Source organism: Galeopterus variegatus, unplaced genomic scaffold (genome assembly GCF_000696425.1).
Source record: "Galeopterus variegatus unplaced genomic scaffold, G_variegatus-3.0.2 Scaffold247, whole genome shotgun sequence".
NCBI lineage: Eukaryota > Metazoa > Chordata > Mammalia > Dermoptera > Cynocephalidae > Galeopterus > Galeopterus variegatus.
Window position 1 is genome coordinate 378178 of NW_007726358.1, and position 25425 is coordinate 403602.

The window sequence follows — 25425 nt, forward strand, 5'->3', positions numbered from 1 at the left end:
CCGCTCACTGGCTGAGCGAGGAGCGGGCGCAACACCGAGGGTTGCGATCCCGTTGCCAGTCACGAAAAAAGACAAAAAGGAAAAAAAAAAAATAAGACTGCAGGTGTGGGAAGGCTCCTGTTAAGATCTGTGTCTTAAACTATAAAATAGCCTACAAATTTCACTTGTCATTATGATTGCTTCAATAACAGTGTGGAGGGAAATCTAGAAAATGCATCTTCTGGGCCGGCCTGGTGGTGCACTGCTACAGTGCGCCGCTTGGGAAGCGCGACAGCGCTCCCGCCGAGGGTTCAGATCCCACATACAGACCGGTTCCCGCTCACTGGCTGAGCGAGGCGAGGGGGCAACACCGAGGGTTGCAATCCCGTTGCCGGTCCCCAGTCCGGTATGGGGGCAACACTGAGGGTTGCGATCCATTGCCGGACACGGAAAAAGAAAGACAAAAAAAAAAAAAATGCGTCTTCTGCCATTTCCATTACAATGAGAGAGAGAGGCAGAGATGGAACTGAGAATAGGAATTAAACCAGCCCAGGACTTCCTTCTGGCCTCGTGGTGTGTGCTTGAATTTCTCTATCATAACAGAGAGGTAATTGTGGTCAGCATTTGTTTTTTGTTGTTGTTATTTCTTTTTAAAATTTTTAAAAAATTTTTTGAGACGTAATTGATTGTACATATCTGAGAGGTACACATTGAATATCAATACCTGTGTGCAATATGTGATGCTCAGATCCGGGTAATTAGTATATTCAACATTACACAGTACAATCATTTTTTGCGTTTTTTCGTGGTTATCATTTGTGTTGAAAGATTTAAGGTGAACTTATCGTTTCTAAGGTTTGGAGACATCTGAGAAAATAATGGACTTGCCAGATACTTTTTGGTTTTAATTTTCAGGGAGCTGACCCCAATTTAGGAGACCTTTATGACTGTGTAGTTGGTGTTATTCCTTGAGAGACCAATTCGGTGAAGGATAAATAATCATCATGATTGTCAGTATTATCAGATCTCTTGACAAGACAGGTAAATGCAAGGCGACAGGATTACCTGTGTAATCCATGATTTCTTAGGCAGCTGAATGAGCCAGGCGGTTTTGATTTGGAGAATAAACTATGACATTCTTATGATCTTCCTAGGCCTTTCTGAGCCTTCCTCCACCTTTCCATGCCAAGTCCCTTGGAAATTCATATGGTTACTGCAAACAGAAAATAGTATTAGGAATAAGATGTTTTGCACATTTTTCCTCAAGGGTCTCATATGCTGGTTTGAGAAGTTGTTACATTCAATTTTGAAATTTTGAAAGAATAGGACAAAGGACAATTGAAACACACAACTGGGATTAGGGCGCGGCTGACCATGACGTTTCCTAATACCAGAACCTCTAGGTGGTATCCACAGGCCAAATTCATCATCCCTGGGTAGACGTTACTTGGGCATCATCAGTGAGGCTTTCTATCTAGTGTAGCTTTGAGACTTTCCTGTTTAAACCCTTCACCCAAACCCACTAAACAGGAAATGCAAGCTACTAGAGCTGAACATGCAACCGTCCCCGGGTCCCCAACCCCACACCTCCGCCCAGCATAAGTACATCACCCTTTGCTTTCCTTTCTGATGTGCTGTACGTAATTCATTTAATATATACAGAGTGACAGAATTCATTAGAAAAAGAAGACCTGGTAATAATTTTTACATTCCAGAATATTACGCTTAGGAACCTTCCAGTGAAAGGATGATATGAACTGATAAGCTATAGTTTTTGGTGGTCACATGAGCACTCTGGCTTCTGAAGCTCTGGAGGTCATGATTAAGCTGTGTCCTTGCAACAGGCTTGTCACACTGAGATTCTAATTGCTGGCTGATATCCTGAGTTGGTTTGTCGCTTGAAGAACTTTGGTTGAGCGTGTAGGGACCTGGAGAGTTTCTTGAGACATGCCCATTTCAGACACACTACAAGAAACATGCCAGCTACAGATAAAAATTTCCACTGTAGCTAAAACATCTCAACACAGACACCTATAGCTAACAGTATACCAGTAAACTGTGTTTTTTATTGGTTTCCCAAGGCAAATGTTCACAAATACTGTGGATATGATCTATGGAAAACTTTTTCAAATGCTAGAAAAGATAAATAGTTACTGCTTTGTCTATGTGCATACTTTCTGCTATAGCAGTATTTGTATATGTTAAATTTTGGAGTATCATTTTTAGTAGTTTTCAAAATGCACTGTAATGTGTGGGTATCTGTGTGTGTGCAGGTGTGTGCAGGGGACCATGAACAAGACAGGACCCCTTATCAATGGGGGTAGAGCCTGACTAAGCACCCCATTACAGCCCCTGGTCTGCATCCCAGGGAAGCAAACTCTACCACCCAAACGGCAGTGCCGAGCCTCCCTCCCCAATCCCCAGCTAACTACTTTCAAGAGGATGTGTAGGTTTATATAAAACAATATGTATATCTTTTGGAGCTCAAGAGGCATGCCTCTGCAGTGGACTTAACTTTTAAATCGACAGGGACTTCTGAAGGCCTTTTCAAACTGAATTTGTCGAATCCAGCTAGCTCCACAGAGATGATGGTGTGAGCCTCCAGTGGCAGCAGAAGAGAGTGAGAGAAGGCCAGGGTGCCAGCTCAGCTCCGTCCCCTCCTCCCTTACCCAACCTTGAAGAATTATTGCCAGGACCACCTTCACTGGGAGCTGAAAACAAAATACGAAGCACGAAGTAAGGTTTTCATACACGAGACTTGCACAGCAGACACATGTAGGCAGTGCTTTCTGTCTCTCTAGATGGCCTCCGCCATGCCCAGCACAAGCCCTCCGCAAAGTGAAGCCCCTCTTTCATGTCAGTGAGCTTGCACGAACCTTTGGCAACTGGGAGCTGAAAACAAAATACGAAGCACGAAGTAAGGTTTTCATACACGAGACTTGCACAACAGACACACGTAGGCAGTGCTTTCTGTCTCTCTAGACGGCCTCCGCCATGCCCAGCACAAGCCCTCCGCAAAGTGAAGCCCCTCTTTCATGTCAGTGAGCTTGCACGAACCTTTGGCGAGAGCCTAGTCCAGTCCCATCTCCAAACCATGAACTCATCTGTGAACAAGATGTTCCTTTTCTCCCGATTTTTTAAAATTGATTTTTAATGAAATAAGTGACACATATTCTTGTAAAAATTCAGATAGAGATCATGTAAAAACCTCCCTAACCTCACTAGACGCCATAGTCTCCCTCCCATCCTAGAAGTGGCCATCAAAGGTTTATTGAAATTCCCAAGATAGGTCCTTTGAATGATAAATCACCTTTTCCCTCAGGAAACTTTCTTTTAGGCTGAGTTCCAGTTACTTTTGCTTGTGAGGTTTTTGTGGAAGGTTTACTCTTGTGGAAAGTTTATCCAACTGCAGATGGATGCTTGGGGCTTATTAATTATATACATAACATTGAGGGCTTGGCAGTCAAGAACAGGACTGCTTAATAAAACGTGTGTGGAAATAACCCATTATCTTTATAAATGGCCATCAATAGTTTCCCCAGTCAAAGACTCCCACTTGGGCACCACTGAACTTTGGAGCTGAGAGGGGACAAGGTACCCAGCTTCTACCACTGTGCTTTTCACCTTAGTCTTAGCAAGTCATGGCAACATCTTACCTTAATATTGTTGTAATTGTAGGATAATTTTCAGAGAATGTGGTCATGGGGGAGCAAACGTTCTCTATTTACGCCCCTCTTTGCCCCACCGCCTTGCATTAGGTGCCATCTGCCTCCTTTCACAGAAGGGAAAACTGAAACTCAGAAGAGCAACCCTTGCTCAGGACCGCATGGCTGGTCAGGTGTGGAGCACAGGCCAGAACTCTGGACTCTGGCTCAGTGTTCTACTTTGCACTACATCTTCCACACTTGCTTCTCGCTAATATCACATGCTAAGAAATAAGGAATAACCAGTGCATTATGTATAGGACAGCCAAGGCTCCACCTTTCTCTCTTTACTCAAGTGATGCGAAGCTCGGAGTCCTCATCCACTGTCCAGTCTTTCCAGATGTTTCTAGGTGGAATGCCCAAGTTCAAAGCCATTCTGATTCCTGGTTGTCTTCCAGTTGCTGAGCCTCTGCATGGGACAGAATGAGCAGAATCCACCTTTATAGCCAGAAAGATCTGGCTTTTACTCCTGGCACCCACAAGCTGTGTGACATTGGACAAATCACACATCCTACCTAGCTCAGGCACAGTTTCTTTACTTGCAAACCTTACTTAGAGAGTTGTCATGAGGGCCAGATAACACAAGGACTGAAAAAGCACTTTGGGAAAGAAAATGCTGTATGCAGATTGTAATTGTTATCAAAGTTTGGCTCATTCTTTTTATGTCCGGGACTGAAAAGATTTCCTGCATTGATGTCAGAATCAAAAATTTGAACAAGGCAAAGACCTAGGGCTGCATTTCTGCTCTGGAGTCCCCTGTATTACAGTATCTATGTTGGGCTTTCCAGTGTGTAAACTGAAACAAAACAAAACAAAAAAGAAGAAGAAAAAGCAAGAGTAAATAATGCTTGCTTTTGCATTTTCCCTTCTGTTTTCTGATTAGAGTCTCTGGCCTGTAAGTATAGAGAGAACCTCAAAAGATTGTGTTTGCTGCGGATAAGCACCAAACCCGATGTTTATCAGCACTTATCTCCTGCAAACTCACTCTCTGGTGGCTTCAAAGACAGGAGGAGATCTCTTAGCCTTGCTCTGAGGACGGGCAAGCGCTCCTGCCAAGCTCCAGCTGCAGGTGTGGCCTCAGAGCCCTTGCTCCATCCTTAGGAACCTGGTTCCCTTGTTCCTCCCCATGCAAAAGAAGGAAGCAAGAGGTTTACTAAATGTTCGGGGATGGGCCAGTGGGGTAGGAGGAGCAGGAAAAGAAAAGGAGTATTTTGAAATAAGTCCAGAAAAGCCAAGAAAGTAGGTAAAGAGGGGGAGGGGAGGTAGACTGCCTGCCCACCCAACTCCCCCCTACCCCGCAACCCCTACCCCCAGCCATCCCAGTCCTTAATCTGCCAAACAAGCCCATCCTGCCATCAGAGGCATTTTAATTCCCTTCATCTGCTCCCATTTCACCTTCCCCTACCTCCTCTGGGTTCACCCACTACTCTCTGTTCCCAGGGATTGTTGGCAGAGACTGGGACAGTGGGAGGGAGAAAGGGGTGGGGGGAGGGGAGCCAGCATTTTATTAGGCTGTTGAATTTGATTTATTAGGGGGGAAAAATCCTTCACTTGCTTGCCACACAGGTTATTCTCAAAGTGAAAACTATTTTACTTTGAAAAAAAATGGCGAAAGTGCCTACAGTTATGAATGGAGCTCTTTGTTACCTTCCAGATCGACAAGACAGACTGTTTGGTTCATGTCTGTGCACTAGCAAAGGAGTGCGAGGGCCTGGGAGACAGATGTGGCCTTAATTGCATGGAAATATTAGAAGATCGTTAAGCCATTTTGACAGGATTTTCCTCTTACTGCAGGAGTAAAGGGACACGTCTGAGTTGCATCAGTCCTGGCCAGACCCTCCGGCTGGGCCTCTCATCCCATGTGTGAGGGACACGTGGGCCTTGATTCACTTGCCCTGATATTAGGAGGGAATAGACGGCTCCTTGTCACCACCTTCTATTCCATGCCTGTGCCCGTAAGTGCAGACAGCGATCTTCCAAGAAACCCTCTGACCCACAGTGGGAGTTGGAAGAGAAGCTATCTATTGAGATCCATGTTCCGGAATGTGTGCACACGTGTGCCTGGGTGGGGAGTGATCAGATTGTCTCCACACCAAGAGGTGTGCTCCATAAAGCTCTCAAGGGACCCACATAAGCCTGGGAGAGTGAATCTGTTATCACAACAAAGAACGGTATATAAGGGCAACAGCTCTTCCACTATGCACTTCTTTCCTTGGTGCTTGCACTTGGTACTTACAGAAGTCGTGGCCCATGAGAGTCCTCAAATTAAACCAGAGAAATCCTTAGACAATGTGGGGTTGTCAGAGAACAAGACCCCATAGATATGGTCAGCCTCGTTTCTCTTAGGCTGGCCTGATCATTGTCCCAAGATACTTTCAGCTTCCCTCCTCTTCCCCAACTTGCCCGTTAGTTTTCTGCATGCTTAGAGAATGCAAATATTTTAACATTAACTTAAATTTAAAATAATTAGAAGGGTTAGTCTGCTGGAAGGAAAGCAGAAGCCCCTCCCAAGCTATAACTCAGTAATCCCTTTGGGTTAGGAAAATAAATGTTTTAGATCAAATCTTTCTCAATTATATCAGACGAGGTTGACGGCTGGGCATGGGAGTGGACCAGTGCTGTATCATACGGTCCTTCCTTCAGAGGGGGTTAGACTAAAGCATCCCTGAGGTCAGGTCTCAGAGTTGCGGTAAAGGGTGGTTGCTTAGGTGATGTTTGGGCCACAGCCTAGAAGGAAGGGGATTGGGTGAACAGAAAGGAGGGTGAGTGGAGAAAGAAGAGGGAGAGGTCATGCAGCAGCAGAGATCCTGTTTTCATGCAAATGTTGTTGTTAACCCAAAGCGGAGAAAGGGAAGAGCTAGCAGGCAGACTTGGTGGGCAGGGTCACTGGGCTGTGTGGGGCAAGGTCATTGTTCTCCTAAGACTTAAGAAGCAGCAGTGGTGTGTTAAGGAACCAAGAGCCCACAATCTGGGAGCTCTGGTTTAAAATGGTCACTCTACTCACACTTGGGGCTCTCAGGCCTGAGTCACCAGCCAGTCAGGATGCAGGAGCATCTTATCATGGGATCTTACCACGGCCCTTCCAGGCCACTCCAGATCTAGTTTTGTTTTAGGTCCCTGCAGAGAGAGCCACAGCATTTGACTCCATGGAGACAGTACCTTAGGAGCATGCCTCTGACAGTAGCGAGTCTAGGTCCCTTTCTTCCTGCTGTGTGCTTGTAGAGGATGAGGTGAAATGTTCACCTGAGGTCCTCGCTAGCTACTTGTGACCAGGAAAGTCCCTCAGTCAGTGAAGTGTTAACATCCTGCCCCTCAGCCACATTCCTGCTCAGTTCAGTGCTCTCCCCATTGAAATCCCCTCCCTGGCAGTAGGTTGTGCCATCTCTTTTTACTTCACGTCCTGCCACCTCTTCGTGAGGCAATGGGTCAGCTCGATTGCTGTCTGAAATGCCGCGTTGCAGTGGCTCACGCAGCCATTGCCTCCGACTGTTTCAGAAGCTCCCTGCAACATTAATAATGAATGCACCACTTCCATTTGCAAATGCCTTGTACTTTCCAGACTACTTTTGAGGACCTTGTGAAATGCCGCGTTGCAGTGGCTCACGCAGCCATTGCCTCCGACTGTTTCAGAAGCTCCCTGCGACATTAATAATGAATGCACCACTTCCATTTGCAAATGCCTTGTACTTTCCAGACTACTTTTGAGGACCTTTTAAATTGAATTTAAAAGTCCTTTTGAGGACTTTTTAAATTGAATCCTCACACCTACCATGATTCCCACCATATTCAATTCAAGTTCTTTCCTCCTTTCCTGTCTTCACCTCCTGACCTGTGAACACAGCCTGCATTTACATGGCAGATTTTCAGCGGCTACTCACTTGTCCCTGGTGACTACCCATGTTCCCAGAATATTTGCATGCTCGTCACATATTCACTGCAGAGAGATAGCCAGATCAGCAGAGAAAAAGTTCCTACAATTCCCCTAATTTCATAGTAATTCACAAATGACACCAAAAGTCTGTGGCACCATTTTCCCATTGACATACTCCTGATTCTTAGCACAGTGCCTGGCACACCATAGATGTCCAGTAAATATTTGTTAAGTGAATGAGCGCATCAGTGAGTGAATGCTCTTTTGGAAATATGTTTCATGATCCCATCATGAGACATGACATGTCAAAGAAATATCCAGAGTGACCTTTGCATGTTTTGAATACCACATGGTCTGGCCACCAACACAAGTGTCTAGAGACTGTGCTGTCCAATATGGTAGCCATTCGCAACATGTGGCTCTTTAAATTTAAATGAACTAAAATTAGACGAAATTAACAATTCAGTTTTTCAGTCACACTAACCAATTTCAAATGCTCAGTAGCCACACGTGGCCAGTGGCATCTGCATGACACAGTGCAGGTTTTAGAACCATGATGATAGAAATTTCCACTGGACAGCACTGGTCTGGAAGACCAAATTAAAGAGTTCACCTTCTTTCTATGTAAAAGAATAAGAGGTTTAGGTAAACTTTTTTGTTTCGCAATTCCAATTTCATTGTGAGATTGATGCTGAAGAGTATGCATTTATTGGTCTTTTTCGGAATCATTTTCCAAATCCTCAGTGGTTTCACAAGCCATTCAGGCTGATGTTATACGTGAGAGCTTCCTTGACTCAGGACTAGAAGTAGCAAGGAGACCACGAAGCTCCCTGCGGACATTTTGCTCCCACAGTTTCCCAAGAGGTGCAGAGTAGGGAAGGTTGACATCGTTGACGTTGGCCTTCTCATGAAAATCACCAACCCCATGCTGAACATAAGAGATCCCAGTCACACAGAAGAACAAGCAGAAAGAGCAGTACAAGAATTTGACAGCCTGTGACAATGGATCCTAGGGAAAATGGAACTGAGCAGGAGAAGGGCACTGAGAAGCTTTTTGATGAGGTTTGGGGCGTCTTCTCAGGGCTTCTCCACCTGGTAGGTCAGTTTCCCATTTTCTGTAAGTTTTTGGAATGTCAAGGATTGAGCCTCACTGCCCCTATGACACATGTCCTTGAGACAGACAGGCCAGACATGGCTCCTGCTGGGCAAGGTTAGAACCTCCAGAAGCTTCCAAGAGTAGAACAGTAAGTGTACTTTATAAAGTAAAGTAAACCAGTTTGGGACTAAACCAGTCCCAAATCCCTAGGAACTGTCAGTGGGTTTCAGTTTAGTTTTCTGCTCGAAGAGTTTTACTGAGATTGACAAAGAAAATATCTCCATGTAATCCCACTGAGATGTTTTCATTGGAGGGCCATGGCAGGACTTGTTCACAAAATACCTGCTTTTCCTATAGATGGATGCCAACAGACAGGAGGCCCCAGTGCCAGGCTGCCTAGGTTGGCACTCAAGTCAAACAGGGATGAAGGCCAGCCCCGTGGGTGACTGCTTTGAGGGTGGCTGCCAGCTGAGAGACCAGCTGTGTGCCGGAGATGGAGTCTGAGCCCCCTGATGAGAGGGTGCTTGGCTGCTCCTGTACAGACCAGGCTGTCCTCAGTTCCCCTTACCTCCTCCCTGGAAGGGAGGGCATAGATGACAACCAATGAGCCCGTGAAGCTAATGCACACAGAGACGTCTGAGCTTACTCGTAGGGTGCCATATAATGCATTATCTAATTTGAATAATTTCGAGAGTGAACGGAGGCACTCATAAGCATTTTCTAGAACAGCATGCATAAGGTAGAACTGTTCCAGGCAAATGAAGTGGTGGGATCGCTCCACTAATAGATCCCCATGCCTAGTGACAAAATGAAATAAAATGGAGTCTCCCATGCTGTGCCTCATCAGTCCATCAGGGTGCGGTGGCATTCTTCCCCAGCTGGTGCCAGCCACACCAAATGGCTCAGACATTTCCCGACTCTTGTGCATGAGGCGGGACACCCTGCTTCATGGGGCTGGTTTTGCTTTCCTCCTCCAGCCAGGGTGCTCCTTGGGTATTGCTGAAAAAGTGAGAGCAAAGGGCCCCCATATGCTTGTTTCCTCCTGGGCTTCCTGTAATTGTGAGGGCACCAGTTGCCACGACAACCGTCACATGAAGAAATTGTCGGATAAGATCGTAGCTTCTAGGAATAGGACCTCAGATGGTGGGTTGCGGGGAGTGGTCAGTGGCTTCATGTTTAAATTTGAACAAGAAACGGTCACTGGGTGTGGCTGGTTAAAAAGAAAAATGGACAAGCCTGGGGTGCAAGGCTTTGCTGAAACTACCCAGAGTACAGAGACAGAGCGGGACGTCTGAAGGGCAGCTGGCGGTGCGGGTGTTGGTGCAGGAGGAGGAGGGCCTCTGCATTCCTCATCATGCTCTGAGGTTTTTATTCATTCAAAATAATTTATTGCACACCTACTAGGTGCCAGGAAGTGTGCAAGCAGCTGGGGATGAAAACAATGAATAAGAGTGACGTGGTTCCTCTCTTTAGCGAGCCTCTAGCATCAGAATTGGTCTTTGAGAAAAACGACTGGAAAGTTCCCATGACCCCAGGAGGCAAAGAAACACCCAAGGGCACATACACCTATGCTTCCTCCCCTCTCCAGTGCTTCCAAAATATTGCAGAAAGTGCCATCTCCACCCCTGGTAGACAGGTGTCAGTTTGCCGCCTGGGGGAGCCCATCCTTTCAGATCCAAATGGCCTCTCTTCCACCCTTCCCTTTGTCACTCAGAGTTATCTCCCATCCCTGCAGACCCAGATTGAGAGCCTCATGGTCTAGCCGACAGGCCAGACCCATAAAGACCATGCCTCCAGGGAGATTCCTCGCCCATCCTCACGGACGCGGCCCTGTCACTGGAATCAGGAAGCCAATCAGGAAGGCCAGGGATGGCATTCAAATCCCTAACAACCCACATGGCACAGGCACCCGAGAGTGTGGTCCTGGAGGACCTGCTGTGCCAATCACAGAGGCTTTAGCTGTCACAGGGCAGAAGAGGTAGAGGAGGGGCTCAGAGCGGCAGCACTTAGCCACCTGTGTGGCAGTAGTGTAGTATTTCTAATGACTGGGACAGCCACTCAGATCAGAGTCCCAGGAAAAATATATGAGAACTTCTTCTGCTGGTGTATCTAGGTGGCCTTTCCAGACTGCAGCCCTGCCGTCTTCTGCCCCATGACATCTGGGTATCGTCCTGAAGGCTGGCAGCTTCCTTTTTATCATCACCCATTCGTGCCAGTGAGGGCTTTATTTCGCCCTTCCTGCCCATCTGGTCTGGCAGGAGAATGCTGGCTCCATCGTCCAGCAGGAACACCTAAGCTTCTCCAGTGCAGTAAGCCTCGACATCCCACCCTCTCTCCACCCTATCCTTTCAGCACCATGGGGCCCACCTTAGTGGTCAGGCCACCCCCTGCTTTACTGTCTGAGAGCAGCGTGGCCCCCAATGATCAAACATGAGCAAGTACATCCCACCCTCTCTCCACCCTATCCTTTCAGCACCATGGGGCCCACCTTAGTGGTCAGGCCATCCCCTGCTTTACTGTCTGAGAGCAGCGTGGCCCCCAATGATCAAACATGAGCAAGTATGCACAACACAGCATTGTCCACCCTTCTGTGGCTCCCTTGGCATCAAGGAAAAGCAGCTGGGAGAGTGGTAGTCCCACTGTAAAGAAACAGAAAGTAAAACTCACTGTAACATTTTCTCTTCTTGGGGCTCAGACAAACCTTCTATCCCCCTTCCTGTGAGTTTCCATATTCAGCACTTTTTTCTTTTCAGCAGTAAAATCATTCTCTGTGGGAGGAGAACGTAACTTTGATCTTTAGAGATGCCCTTTAAATGTGGTTATGGTCAGAAAAGTGACTGCGAAAACTCAAAGTCAACAGGCAAAGGTAAATACCCAGGGGAGGCCTGGAGCAGGATCTCACAGGAGCACATGACTGCAGAGGGCCACCGTTCCTGGTCCTGTTAGACGCGTGCCCTTACAGAACGCACAGATCCTCTGCTCTGAAGGCATCTAGGCTTAGTCCCTTAACTTATTAACCCCCGTTACGTAACGTACTTTCATCTGCGAAGGATTCCGATTTTGCCTTCTAGGAACTCTGTCGGCTGTCTTCCACTGTAGACGCCCCCTCCCCAGAAAGAGGACGTGTAAGTGACAGGGAGGCAGTGAGGGGGCATGTGTTGGGGAGTGATGTTCAGTAAGATGACTCCAGAAATCAACCTGGCTCTGAGGCTGTGTGACAAGGCCTAGGATCCAAGATGGCAAACAGGAAACGGTCTGGGGGAGAGTGTAAGCGTCACACTCAGGCAACTGGGGTGGAGTCTCAGCAGCTGAAGGGTCCAGGGCAAGTACTTAGCCTCTTTAAGCCTCGGTTTCCTTTTCCACAATACAAGGATCCTAACTCACATCTTACAGGGTTAATGATTACAGAAGTTCTTTGGAAACTTCATATGATCGAATAATACTCATTCTATTTGCTCTTTCTAATTGAAAAAAGTGGTACTTGTTAGTTTGTGTTGTGTTGTTGTTGCTGGTGGGAGTAATTTCACTACATGGTTGTCAGAGAAATTAGCCCTTAATGCTGAGACTGGTTCTCCTTCACTGTATGAACCTAGAAAGGTTATGCTTTGTGCCTCAGTTTCCCCACATGGCAAGTCATGGTGCTGATTCCTGCCAGCTAATGAGAGTAACCACAGAGAAAGGATACTCAGACAATCGCCTCTATATCCTTTGAATATTGGTTCTCTTGTGGCTGATTAAAGTGATAGGAGATGTTCCAGTTACCATGACTACCTAATAAATTACCCCCAAACCTAGTGGGATAAACCATTATGCTCATGAGTTCTATTGACCTTCATCTGGAGGCTTGTCACTCGCAAGTCTGCAGGTCGATGCTGGCTGTCAGCTGGTGGCCTCAGTTCCTCTCTGTGTGGGCCTCTTCATGTAGTTCCTCTGCTCAGACTGACTTGGGCTTCCTCACAGCATGGAGGCTGACATCCAAGGCTTAGAGGCCGAGAAAGAATGAGAAGCAGGTGGAAGCCATGACGCCTTTTTCACCTAGGCTCGGAAGTCACGCAAGGCCACTTCTGCCACATTCCGTTCATTGAGGCAATCATAAAGTCCTACCTGGGCTCAAGGGGAAGGGAAATAAACTCTGCCTCTTGATGGTAGAGGCAAAAACTGGAAATGCTGTGATGGCCATTTTGGGAAAGTGCAACTGCATCCTGTACAAAGGAGTTGTCAGTGAACACACGGTGGTTTACGGACATTTCCCACCTTCTTCTCATCTAACTCTCCATACAGTCACCTCCTCTTCCCTTTTTTCTTTCTGCTCTCTGTGGAGTGGGAACACTTAGCAAGCAGTGGACACATAGCTGGTAACTAGGGAGAAGGGAGAAGCCAAAGGCTTGGCCTAGCTACCAGCAGCCACCCCACCTTGGTTCTTCAGATGTGATTTGGAGTGACCCGCACTCCAGGCTGGATGCTCCCAGTCCTGTAGAGCCTGCTGGGCTCCAAAAGCAGAGAGGACAGAGGGCTTTGCTCCCAAGACTCTTGTCTGCATTTTATATGCTCCCTGGCTGGCAAGAGAAGGGACTTCATGTCATTATGCAAAGAATGTAATAAAAAGCCAAAGCTGGTGTGCTCCCTGTGGTGACCCTGGGTAACGGGTATGACAGAGATTAGCTTTCCAGAGCCCTGGAAGGTCTGGGAGCAGCTAAGCAGCCCACTGAGCACGGGAGGCAGTGGGGAACTTGGCCTGGTTGTTTTTGACATTCCTTTTACCAGCTGCCTCCAGCAAAGCTCATCAGCCACAGAAAACTGTCCTTGCCAGAGTCAGGGCAGGACGGGGAGAGAGGACTGGGAAGAATATGGTGGGGAATTAGTGCTTCTCAGGCCCCACAGGGTCATTCCTGTGCTGGAAACAAAACTCAGCCTAAATGCAAGGACGGGCAAAGGGAAAGGGTCTCCCTCCATGATGGCATCTGGGACGTTTCCTCCTCTAACTCCATTTGACTCATACTCACAAATCCTGTTCCTATCCCTCCTGCACCTAGAACGATGGCAGAAATTTCTTTCATGTACTCCTGCATTAACGGCAGATCCTTGAGGCACCCTCTTCGCCTTTGCTTGCCGAATCCTGTTCCTATCCCTCCTGCACCTAGAACGATGGCAGAAATTTCTTTCATGTACTCCTGGATTAACGGCAGATCCTTGAGGCACCCTCTTCGCCTTTGCTTGCCGTTCTGGAGGCTTCCACCTCTGCTTTAGCTGAGCTGTTTGCTGAAGCTCATCACCGATATCAGCCAGGCCGTCATGTGGCAACACCGTGACCACATCCCCCATCACTCAACTGACGTGCACGGGGAGAATGACTTTTGACTTAATTTAAAGAAAACAAATGTTGGAAAATACGTCTGTGAATATGAAAAGAAAAGAAAAGAATACAAACACATGCACACACACATACATGCACACACACACACACATAGGGGGGTCTTCAGAAAGTTCATGGAAAGAGTCGTATTATCTTTGGATTCAATTTTTCCACAAACTTTTTCAAGTACCTCATATGTGTGTCTGTGTGTTATGACAAAATCTAAAATAAGTGGAGTTTTTATTAGGGAGTCCACAGACACCCACTTGGTATTCTTCTGATATTTACCGAGTACGTGGTGTGTGAACGGCAGTGTAAGCAGGTGCTGGCCAGCTACTATTTTTATTATCTTGGCAATAGATACCTCTTCCCCTCATTTGCATGGCTACTTAGCAGAGCCTAATCTATGCCACCTAGAGGCCTGAATTCACAAGCCAGAGAGATGGTGAGGGCTCAGCCTGCAAGGGAACAACGTGCACGGTTTGAAAGGAAGAATGGAAGCAGATTAGTGACGAGGCTCTGTTCTCTATACGCCCACGGGATTCACATTTCAGAATCTAGCTACTATCACCAAATCTGCCAGTCTTCAACCTGAGACAACTGAACGTTTAAGTAACCAACAGAGGGCAGAAGGAGGTGTCCCTCTGGCTTTATCTCAACCCGCTGCCCACCCATCTCCAACCCAGTGGTTCCCAGGCCATCTCTCAGCATTGGGCTTCATTTAAACAATTTTTTTTTTTTTACTTTAAGTATTTACTAGGTTCCAAGAGCTTTAGATTCTTGATTTAGGTACTTCACTTATACTATCTCATTTTATCTTTATTCAAAACCTGCCAGCTTAGGTACTGGTATTATGCCCACTCTACAGATAAGGAAATGAAGTTCATAAAGGACAAATAGACTGCACCGGGGACCTAATGAGCAACTGGTGGAGCATGGATTGGAACTCAGATCTCTCTGACTCCAAAGATGTGCTAAGTTACAGTAAACACAAGAGTTACCCTCAAAGAGTTATGGTCTAATTGGGAGGACAGAAATTCACAAGAAAGAACGGGTAACAGTAGTGGTTACATGCCCAGCCAGCAGACCTGAATGCGCGTCCCGGCTCATGCACACTTGCTGTGTGACTGCGCACGTGATTTCACGTCTCTGAATGTCCATTTTCTCATCTGAAAAACTAGGGGTGATGATAGTACATCCCATGGCCAGAATTGCTAGGAGGGTTAAATGAGATCACTCATGTAGAGTAAGCAGAGTTTTGTATTTATGTGCTTTGCCAATTGTCCACTAATTTTATCTCTTTGTTTTCTGTAATGATAACATAGAGTGTATTATAAGCAACGGGCTAAAGCCTCCATACCCATATCGGGTAGGAAGGAGAGTCCACACCAGGACAAGCACATCACTGGTGGTGTCCAGAGAGCCAGCGGGGACTGTGGGAAGGAAGCGTTTCCATGGGCAAATGTGGGACCACTGCTGTAGCTCAGAATTTGAGCTGCCACCCCAATCATTTCCCCGTGCCGGGGCTCTCTCATTAGTACCCAGGGTGCCAGCCACTGTCTGGGTCTAGGACTCAGTGACTGAGGGACCAGAGCATCCTGGCCTGCAGACCTAGCCTTTCCAGCACTTGGCAAAGAAAAGTGCTTCTCGGAATCCAACTACAATGCCATTTCAGGGGTCCCTTTCACAGTGACTCCTGCTGGGGCAGGAAGAAACCCCAGAGCTGAGCATCACACAGGGTTAGGGAGCCCACGCCTCCCATTTTTCTCACTTTGAAGTCAATTTTAGGTAGTGTGGTCTAAAGCAAGGTGGACTCAACAAGTCTTTTAAAGAATAACTTTTCTTCCCCAGACGAAATCATCAGTGTCCTAATTCAACAGGCGAAGTGAAGTCATTAGAAACTGAAGGAATTTAGTCGCTCTGAGAATAGTTGGTTTCTTTCTATATCCAGTTTATCATCCCAAAGTTATATACTTATCAATGATTATTGGTGGAAAGTTCTTGAACACCAACAGTGTGCTCATTCCTGTAAAGAGTTTTAAGTACAAGTAAGAGTTTTAAGTACAAGTAAGACTTTTAAGTGCAATTAAACTTTTGAAAGTTTTTTGGGTTTTAAGTACAGAGCTTTATAAGACACACATAAAACAGCAGCAGCTACACGTGTGTAACAAGCAGCTGGTGTGTAATTGACCTGTCTGCCAGCCGGACAGCTCCTCACCTTGTGACAGCAGCACCTTGCTGCCTGCACCCACACCAGTTACCCCCAATGGCTTCTGGGAGTCCCTGGCGGTAGCACAGCGGTCAGCCTCTGTCATGCGGTGCCTGCCCCCTGTCTGCCTTCTCCTGCTGTACTCCTGTCTCCCCTCACCAATGCCCACTACTGCTACTGCCCATCAAAAACAACAGTGTACTTGCTGTGGGCGTAGTCTTGGGGTCTCCTGAAGCTCTCACCCTTGCATGGCAAAAGGGGTGCTACTTTCTCTCAGAGGCAGCAGAATGTTCTCCTCTCCAAAGCTCGTATTTCACCTGGGTCCCAAATCAGCTTGTCTGAAGCCTCATCTCCCCAAATCTTTTATTCCCACTTCGTGACTTTCGACTACCTCCCCCAATCATATTGGGTTTTCAGATTCAGTCCAACAAGCTGGACAAGAAAAGGGTTTCCTTCATCTTCTCTCTCTTCTCTGCCTCCACTATCCATTAATTCTTTTCTCCATGTCATTATGGGGAAAAAGCTCTTTGACAGTGATTGCAAACGGAAACTGTGTGTATGTCCAAGCAGTATTCTCACCAGGCTTTTAAAACCTCAAAGCAGCCAGACAGGGAAGGTTTCCTGAAGTAAGGAGGACCTCATGTACCTTACACAATGGCACACAAGGACTGATGGCATATCAAAGGTGGAAAGGGCAACGAAAGGATACTCACAGCAAAGGACCAGAAAAATCTAAGACCGAGTACACCTGAGTAGGGCTTGTGGAGTGGAACACGAGAACAGTTCGACCTGACAGAAGGTGTAGTGAGGGGAAGGCATGAAAGATGAGGGTGGAAAGGTANACTATCCATTAATTCTTTTCTCCATGTCATTATGGGGAAAAAGCTCTTTGACAGTGATTGCAAACGGAAACTGTGTGTATGTCCAAGCAGTATTCTCACCAGGCTTTTAAAACCTCAAAGCAGCCAGACAGGGAAGGTTTCCTGAAGTAAGGAGGACCTCATGTACCTTACACAATGGCACACAAGGACTGATGGCATATCAAAGGTGGAAAGGGCAAAGAAAGGATACTCACAGCAAAGGACCAGAAAAATCTAAGACCGAGTACACCTGAGTAGGGCTTGTGGAGTGGAACACGAGAACAGTTCGACCTGACAGAAGGTGTAGTGAGGGGAAGGCATGAAAGATGAGGGTGGACAGGTAGGGCAGAGCTGAGTCTTGGAAAACAAGTGGCCCAGGAGAGATCTGCCACAGTAAATTTCCAGTGAGCTCTTGGGGGCACCTGAGCAGCGTCATGGCGGGATGACCGCAGTGCTCACAACTTTCAAAGGAGCTAGATCTGACCAGGGAATGTGCAAGGTGGACTGAGCCAGAGAGGGGTGTGTAGCTGTGTGTGCAAGGAGGAAAGAGTCAGAGAGAAATGCGGGGGAGCACGTGAGCCTGGCCCTGGCCGTGCTGGAAAGACGACATGTGGGGTGTGGACGGGCTGAAGCACGGCGCCTTCTTCCTGTGACGCTGCCACTAGACTGAAGTTTCCCTTGACTGTGAACACTACTCTAAAGGAAACTTCTAATCCAAACTGAGGTCGAACCGGTGTTGTACTCTTTACACACCCACACCCTGTCCAGTAACTGAAGTTTCCCTTGACTGTGAACACTACTCTAAAGGAAACTTCTAATCCAAACTGAGGTCAAACCGGTGTTGTACTCTTTACACACCCACACCCTGTCCAGTGACACAGGAGGGGTCTGGAAAGGTTCATATGTCTTTTGATTTTATTTTTCCACAAAATTTTTGGTACCCTTGTATTTTTCTCACTGTGTACTGTTCATTCCTTGAGAAGTCTCTCCCAGCTTTGTCTAATCTGTGGTCTGTTGCAACCTCTTTGCTGGGAATCTTGATTTTGCCATCTACGTGTCCCCTCGGACTTGACAGTCCTGCCTTCTCTTGCTTCCTGACCTACTCTCTTTGGGATAATGATGGCAGCGACTTTTTGCCCTTCACCGGATCATTCCTGTGTCTGATCCTGCCTCCCAGATCTCTTTGCCTCTGCTATTCCATCATCTTCTCCCCTAACCTATAGGAGGGAGGTAGAAGAAATATTTCTACTGGAAATCCCATGATGCATGCATGATAAACCACGAATGTAAGACACTCTCCACAGCAGAGGGTGATACCCGACTCCTTCAGGGTAACCTCTTTTTCTAGCACACTGTGGAGAATGTTCATCTTTATCACCAAAAGGGCACCGTGGGTCCTAGGTGGTAATGTGTCCTCTGCCCCTAGTGTGGAACCCAAGGAATTTCATGGACTCAGGGTCAGCTCTCTGAAAGGTTATAATGTCATGCTTTCCAGCTTGAAACCATAAAACTTTGTGCCTGGGTAGTAATTCAAAATGTGTTTGGGATATGGAGCCAGGGCTGATCTCTCACTGAAATGGAGAGTGGATGTAATAAGCAAAAGACAAACAGTCCTGAGAAACATAGCTTTCCTCTGAGCATTACACAAGGACATCAGGTGGAAAAAATGAACAGGAATCCCAGCAGAGTTTTAGGTCTGAAGGGACATCCACTCGGTTGGGGGATGTGAGCCTTTTAATACTGTGCGGGAAGCTTGGCTTTGAACACACCTCCATTCATACCATCTAAGTCCTTCTGGTGCAGGAGCAGATTTCCTGCAGTGTGTTCTGATACCTTTTCCCTGATCCCAGCCAAAAACGGCAGCAGAAGAGCTTTTCTCTTTGAAATATGGCTGTCCTCCTGCTGGGGTGGAGAATGGCCCTGGGAGACAGGGTGACAGTTAGCTGATAGTACAGATTGTAATTTTACGGGCATATGGAGAGCAGTCGTTTTGGAGACATTCAAGGCAGGAATGTGAATTACACAAGGAATATAGACAAATCTCAGAGTTAAGAGATGCTGTTCATTTATTATTGTATTTTTAAGCAAAGGTGGTGTATTCGTTTTCTAGGGCTGCCACAACAGCATACCATGGACCGGGTGGCTTAAACAATAGAAATTTATTTGCTCACAGTTCTGGAGGCTGGAAGTCTAAGATTAGTGCTGGCAGGGTTGGTTTCTTCCCGGCTAGCAGACAGCCATCTCTCCCCGTGTCTTCACATGGTCATCTCTCTGTGCACATGCATCCCTCCTGTCTCCTCGTGTGTCCACATTTCCACTTCTTATAAAGACACTAGTCATGTCGGATCAGGGTCCACCCTAATAGCCTCATTTCAATTTAATCGCCTCTTTAAAGGCCCTGTCTCCAAATACAGTCACAGTCTGAGGTACTGGGGGTTAGGATTACAACATATGAATTTGGGGTGGGGGTGCACAATTCAGCCCACAACACGTACGTAGCCCAAAAGAATTTTTGAACACTAATATTCATCACAGCTAACATTTGTTGTGTGTCGCTTACTATGTACTGGAGATTGTTCTAAGTATTTTTCATATACTAGTCCATCTATTCTTCACAATTATAGATTATATAGATTATAGATCAATTATAGATTATATAGATTATAGATCAATTATAGATTGCTACCATCTTTTCTGAAATGTGGCAAAGTTAACTGGGTAAAATTATGTGACTACAGTGGACACTGTACCTCTCAGCCCAGGGCCTTGGATCCTGTGGTTTAATGTGACTTGAAATAACGGGAGAATCTTGTCATCATGCTCTAATTGGTGGAAGATCTCTGGAAAGTGCAAAGCTTTCTCTCTCAATCCCTGATCTCCAAAAGTCAAGCCTGATTCAGGTGATGGGGTAATATGAGTGGGAGAACCCAACCATCTCTTTCAGAAGGTCTTACTTTGACCTACCCCTCTACACATCTGAGATTCCTCCCTCAGTCATCGGCAGGCTGAATCATCAAAATTAAGATGTGTGAGATATACCAGCACATACTGGAGAGCCCCTCAGCAAACTGCTGAGCATTTTTTATTAGCTGGGCACCTGCACCAGATCTCATTCAATCCACCTATAAACTCTGCAAAAAAGCTATTCTTATTTTATTCTGTTTGCAAATAAGGAAACTGAAATTGACCAGACCACAGCTCTGGGCCCCACCCTTCCTTTGTGTGACCTTGAGCTAGACAGCTCTCCTCTGGGTGGGCCTCCCTGGCCTCACCTTTAAAATAAATGCTTACTCCCTTTCTCCCCCGGCAGCTTGACCACTCCACACAGCTAGTGAGAGGCATTTCTGCTAAGACCGGAGTGCAGTGTTCATGCCCCACCTCCACACTATGTTCCACGCAGTGTAGCCACAATACCACTGTTCTTGGCCTCCCTTCCCCACCATCTTTTCTGAGGGGATTCTAGCCTACAGACCCAACAAATGAACCCATTTCTGTGGGTTCCCCATTCCCACTCTGCTGCCGAACTTCCTCCTCTCCCAGGTAACCTGCAAAGAACCCAGCGAGTTTGTTTCAGGGCGAACCTGCCCAGGGAATGTGAGTCAATGGGCCATGGGCACAGTTGGGACTTCCGGACAAGCTGTCTCAGGGCAGCCCTGAGCCACCCTGCCAGCTCAAAGTGAGAGTGCCGCTTGCCTGGGTGCAGAGTGACACAGCTTTCTGTCTCTTCTCTGGCCCTGCAGGAGGCTCTGTCGGTGGTGAGCGACGACCAGTCCCTCTTTGACTCGTCATACGGAGCAGCGGCCCATCTCCCCAAGGCTGACATGACCGCCTCGGGGAGTCCTGACTACGGGCAGCCCCACAAGATCAACCCCCTCCCGCCGCAGCAGGAGTGGATCAATCAGCCCGTGAGGGTCAACGTCAAGCGGGAGTATGACCACATGAACGGATCCAGGTGAGCCCGTCGGGCCTGGGTGGGGCTGGGGAAGGCACAGTAAGTGTCTGCAGCAGATGACGCTCTGGTGCTGGCCCCAGGAGCCCGTGTCAGTCCCTGAAGAGTTGAGGCAAGAGAGGGCTACAGGACTGATGGCTGGGGGAAGTAGGGCCAGGAAGCCCACCTCATTCTTGGGGGCCCCTGCAGCCCTCAAAGGCCAAGTTAGAGTCTGGCCCCCAGACCCTGTGCACACATACAGCCCCTCTTGAGGATAACTTGGCAATAAGATTCTCCTTCCTGTCCTGTAGAAGATACTTAACCTCCCTGGGTGGGTCTCACCAGAGCAAAGATGACCAAACCATTCTCAGGGTAAAATTGGAGACATGATGAGAAGGGCGGCCACATCCCAGGGCCAGGGAGGAAGTGCCACACCTGCACAGTGTGTACAAAGGAGGTGGAGTCCAGGGCAGGCAGCTGAGGACGTTGCTGGTAGACAATGGAGAGAGGAAGAGTCCAGGGAGAGAAAAATCACAGGGCAAGGAAGAGCCCAGCCTCGTGGACAGGTAACCTGGGCTTCAGGTCCTGCCTCTGAGGGCATGTTATTTAAATCCACCTGAGCACCAGCTTCCTCCCATCTAAAGCAGGGCTGGAATGTTAACTCCTCCACAGCTTTCCCCTCTAGTGTTAACTCTGACACCGCAGCAAAAGGACCCGGGATGGTGCCTAGAATTCCTGAAGTGCTCAATAGTGATAGTCACCATTATGAGCAAAGGTTTGAAAGAGAGAAAATATTTGTCTCATGTTGCTTTGTGTTGCTTCACCCCCCACGGATTTGTCACCCCTCTTCCCCTGGGTGATGGAGACACAAAGGATTACTCAAAGCCCATCTCTTCTGAGTGGTGAGAGACTCTGAAGTGGTTAATCTCCTACCAGAACCCTCAAGCGAGAGGCATTGCTTCCTTGGGAAATTAACCCCAAACTGGGGTTCTCTTCCTGCATTATTTTCCAGACCAGGAAGTTACAGGAAGAGAACATAGGTGGGGTTATAGTTTAACAGTATTGGCTAGTAACATTCAGTGAAACAAGCCAGATGACATTAGACAATTAGACAATTAAGTGATCTTACAGCAATTTCTCTGTATCTTTACATAACAATCAGTAACTAGTCTGTCCTTGAGCCAGCAACCTTGCTGTGCTACAAATCTTTATTTTACACCAGAGACTTTATAGCCTGAGGAAAATTTCCAGTCCTCCACAAGGTCAATATTTGAAACTGCAAGGCTTTGGAAACCCAGGCCCTGTGAAGTACATGTGCTTTATAGTATATTCCACAATCTCCCCCGTTTTATTTATTTAAAAGAAAAAGCAAAAGCTATAGATCAGGTTGGCACAGTAAAGACAAAAGCATTTAAAGCAAAGTTAGTATCATTTAGTATGGCAAGTCCTTTTAATTTACTTCAGGTGAGGACTGATGATGTCGTCTCTCAGGGTGGCTGCAGCGGCATCACTCCAGGTTCTGTGAATTGGGTGTAATTACCAATTGTTGAAACTCTGGAAAGGGATTCTGCTCTGTATAATAGTTGATTCTGAGTCCAGAGAGTTTGTTATTATTAGTTCACCTGTCCAGGACATTACTGCTTTCAGAGTGTCTAGTCTTATGTAAAATTTTTGACCAATTACGAGTCTTTTGTTTAAGAACAGGATGTCTCATCCAAGTTACAAATACCCTCTTTGAGGCCAGGAAAATTTAGAGAACTGCTTTTGTAGAGAAGACATTATTTCTCCCTTTATGATTAAGGCATTCCTCATAAAAGCATTGATGATCAATATCTTGATTGAAAAGGTCTTACTTTTCTTTGTATACGTCCCATGTGGCTGGGAATGCTGTTTCCCAGGTGAAGATCTGTCCCACATCGAGGGAAAGATGAACAGCCCGATGAAGCAGCAGTTAAGCCAAATTACAGCAAACATGAAAGAGAGATCAGTGACTTGGAAGTGAGACATACTATCTTATATCCAAAGTTTTAAATTATATCCTGTTATAAAGAGAGAGAGAGTTAATTTTCATTGAACTTATAAAAATAGCCACATTAACATAATATTCATAGGGATACTTAAAGTTATTAAATTTGGGGGGATCAAATAGGGAGAAAACAAATACTTTTATCTCTGTTTTAAATGACATTTTACCAAACTGATGTTAGTTATAGGTAGCTTGAGAGAGAGAGAGAGAGAGAGAGAGAGAGAGAGAGAGTTTTCTTACATTTGAAAAACATTAGGAGAACCAGCAGTGTTTTAAAATAAGGAAATTGTAAAAACCCATAATTTTTAAAAATTAGTTTACCAATTAACTTTTGTTGTTTTGACCTTAGGGAACAATTTCACAAACTCATCAGTTTTTTCATTAGAATTTTGGAACTTTAGTTTAAAGCTATGAGCTCAAAGTGTGTCGGGAAACTATGCCTATCAGAGTTTTTTCATGAAATATTTGAAGACATAATATTTTAAAATTATAATTAAACTGGGATTATGACCGGTAGCATTTATATCAAGACACAAATATTTAAGAACCTTACAAGATTTTGGAACACATATCCATAACACCTTCAGTACTGACAGTGCTTTCCCATATAGTCTAATTTATCAAATAAGCCAATTAATTTTGATACATTTTTTATATATCCTTTGAGATATTCCAGGGCCCTTGGAATTCCCCAAAGTCATTTTAAGCTCTCAGAATTTAGTGTTGGAAAGCTTTGTCAAGCAACAAAAGGTTTAAAACATTTAGTTGAATAAAATCACAAATTATTACAAAAATAAAACCATAGTGACAAAGGGTTTCAAAGGCAGAGAGCACAAGAAATTATCATGAAATGAATTTCCTAAACCAGTTATCTAAGGAGCAAAGAAAACCTTTTTACAATTTTGTATTAAGAGCAGTCAAGTGAAAAGACCTCTAGTAATTCTGTTTAATTAGTAAATTCAGTCAATGATGTGTGCTGATAAGAATATTTTTATAGATTCTGGTTAGTAAATAGGCATCTATTTATCAGAGCAAATTACACAAAGCCCAGTTTGAGTTTTAGCTATTTTTACCAAATAGATATTTATGGTTCCCCAGCCAAAAACTTGGTGTATAGATCTATACCCATATCAGTTGATGCTAACTAGGGCCTATGTGATATTTGGCATAGGTTTCCTTTCACTATCCATTTCAGGTCCCAGGTTTCCATGTGGCATTTTCTAAAAGATATCTTTTCTCACAGCATGGCCAGGAGGCAGAGCTGAGATAACAAGGAGACATATTGACCTACAGGCAAATTCAGGTGAAAGGTTTAAATCAAATTTTGAAAATATATTTATCAAAACTTTAGAAAATTTAAGTCACGTGAACTTGAAAAGTATACTTATTTAATGAGCGTGCATTAATCATAAGCCAATTTGGTACCTTGCACATAAAATGATTACACATACAGACATGAACATATAGACATAACATACAGCTTACACATGCATATATGCAGACATAAACAACAAGAACAAACAAGGATCTTACAGGTTCTGTTCAAGATGTAAAAAAAAGCTCACTAGTAAAAAGGACAGTCAGGTTTAGATTGTGTTTTTTCAAAAAGACTTTTTAGTGAGGCCTTACCTTGCCTAAAAGAAAGCAAGATAACAAATTTACATTGTAAAGCAAAGTATGCAAACCTTTTCAAGAAGATGCAGAGAAGACTCTCTTCCTTTAAGAAAATAGCATAGAATTTTACCATAGGATTTTGTGAAGAAATACATAGATGAGACTAGAAGAGAATTTAGGAGTCTGTTTAAGATAACCAGGTGGATGTCAGAAAATTTGAGACCATCTAGTTAAACAGGTAGATATTAGGTTAGTTTTAGTTTCTTAAATGAGTTACTGAGCTCAAGAGCTGAGTCACCAATCACAGATGAAACCATTTGACTCAAGGTTTTTAGGGGAAGAGCAGTAGACCTAAAAGGGGTCTGGCTGGTGCCATGGCTGCTTTTCTTCATAAAACTCCAGAGTCTTCAGAGAAAAAGAGTAGCACATGCAGTTAAGAAAAGAACCACTGCTTATAAGAGAGGAGAGAAACATTGTGCAGATAAGAAAGAAAAACATGCTCAAACAATGCCCACACTGTAAAGAAATATTAACTTCTTTTACTTTAGATTGTCCAATTTAAAGTTTTCTCAGTCACTGGCAAAGATTAAGTTTTATCCTTTTTTGGTGACATAAACATGTCTTAGTTTTTTGTTAAGGTCTTCGATAGGTCTCAGAGCGACTTGACATAGATTCCTGGTTGTTAGGTGGGAAGCCTTAACAAGACCCATTGCATAATTAACAGGTGACCAATTTGTTCCCAAATTTTTATGTTAAGGCTCCCTTCCTTGAGGTATCAAGGACAT

The 25425-nt window shown here is 45.6% G+C and overlaps 1 protein-coding gene across 1 annotated transcript in view; it reads left to right on the forward strand.

The window, feature by feature from the left end:
• The window catches only part of FLI1 (Fli-1 proto-oncogene, ETS transcription factor), a 135323-nt gene that overhangs the window by 49291 nt on the left and 60607 nt on the right, over positions 1 to 25425 (forward strand). Inside the window, exon 2 of the mRNA XM_008566495.1 lies at positions 20813 to 21024. Coding sequence (XP_008564717.1) covers positions 20813 to 21024 — 212 coding nt within the window. The remainder of the gene's footprint in view (positions 1 to 20812; positions 21025 to 25425) is intronic.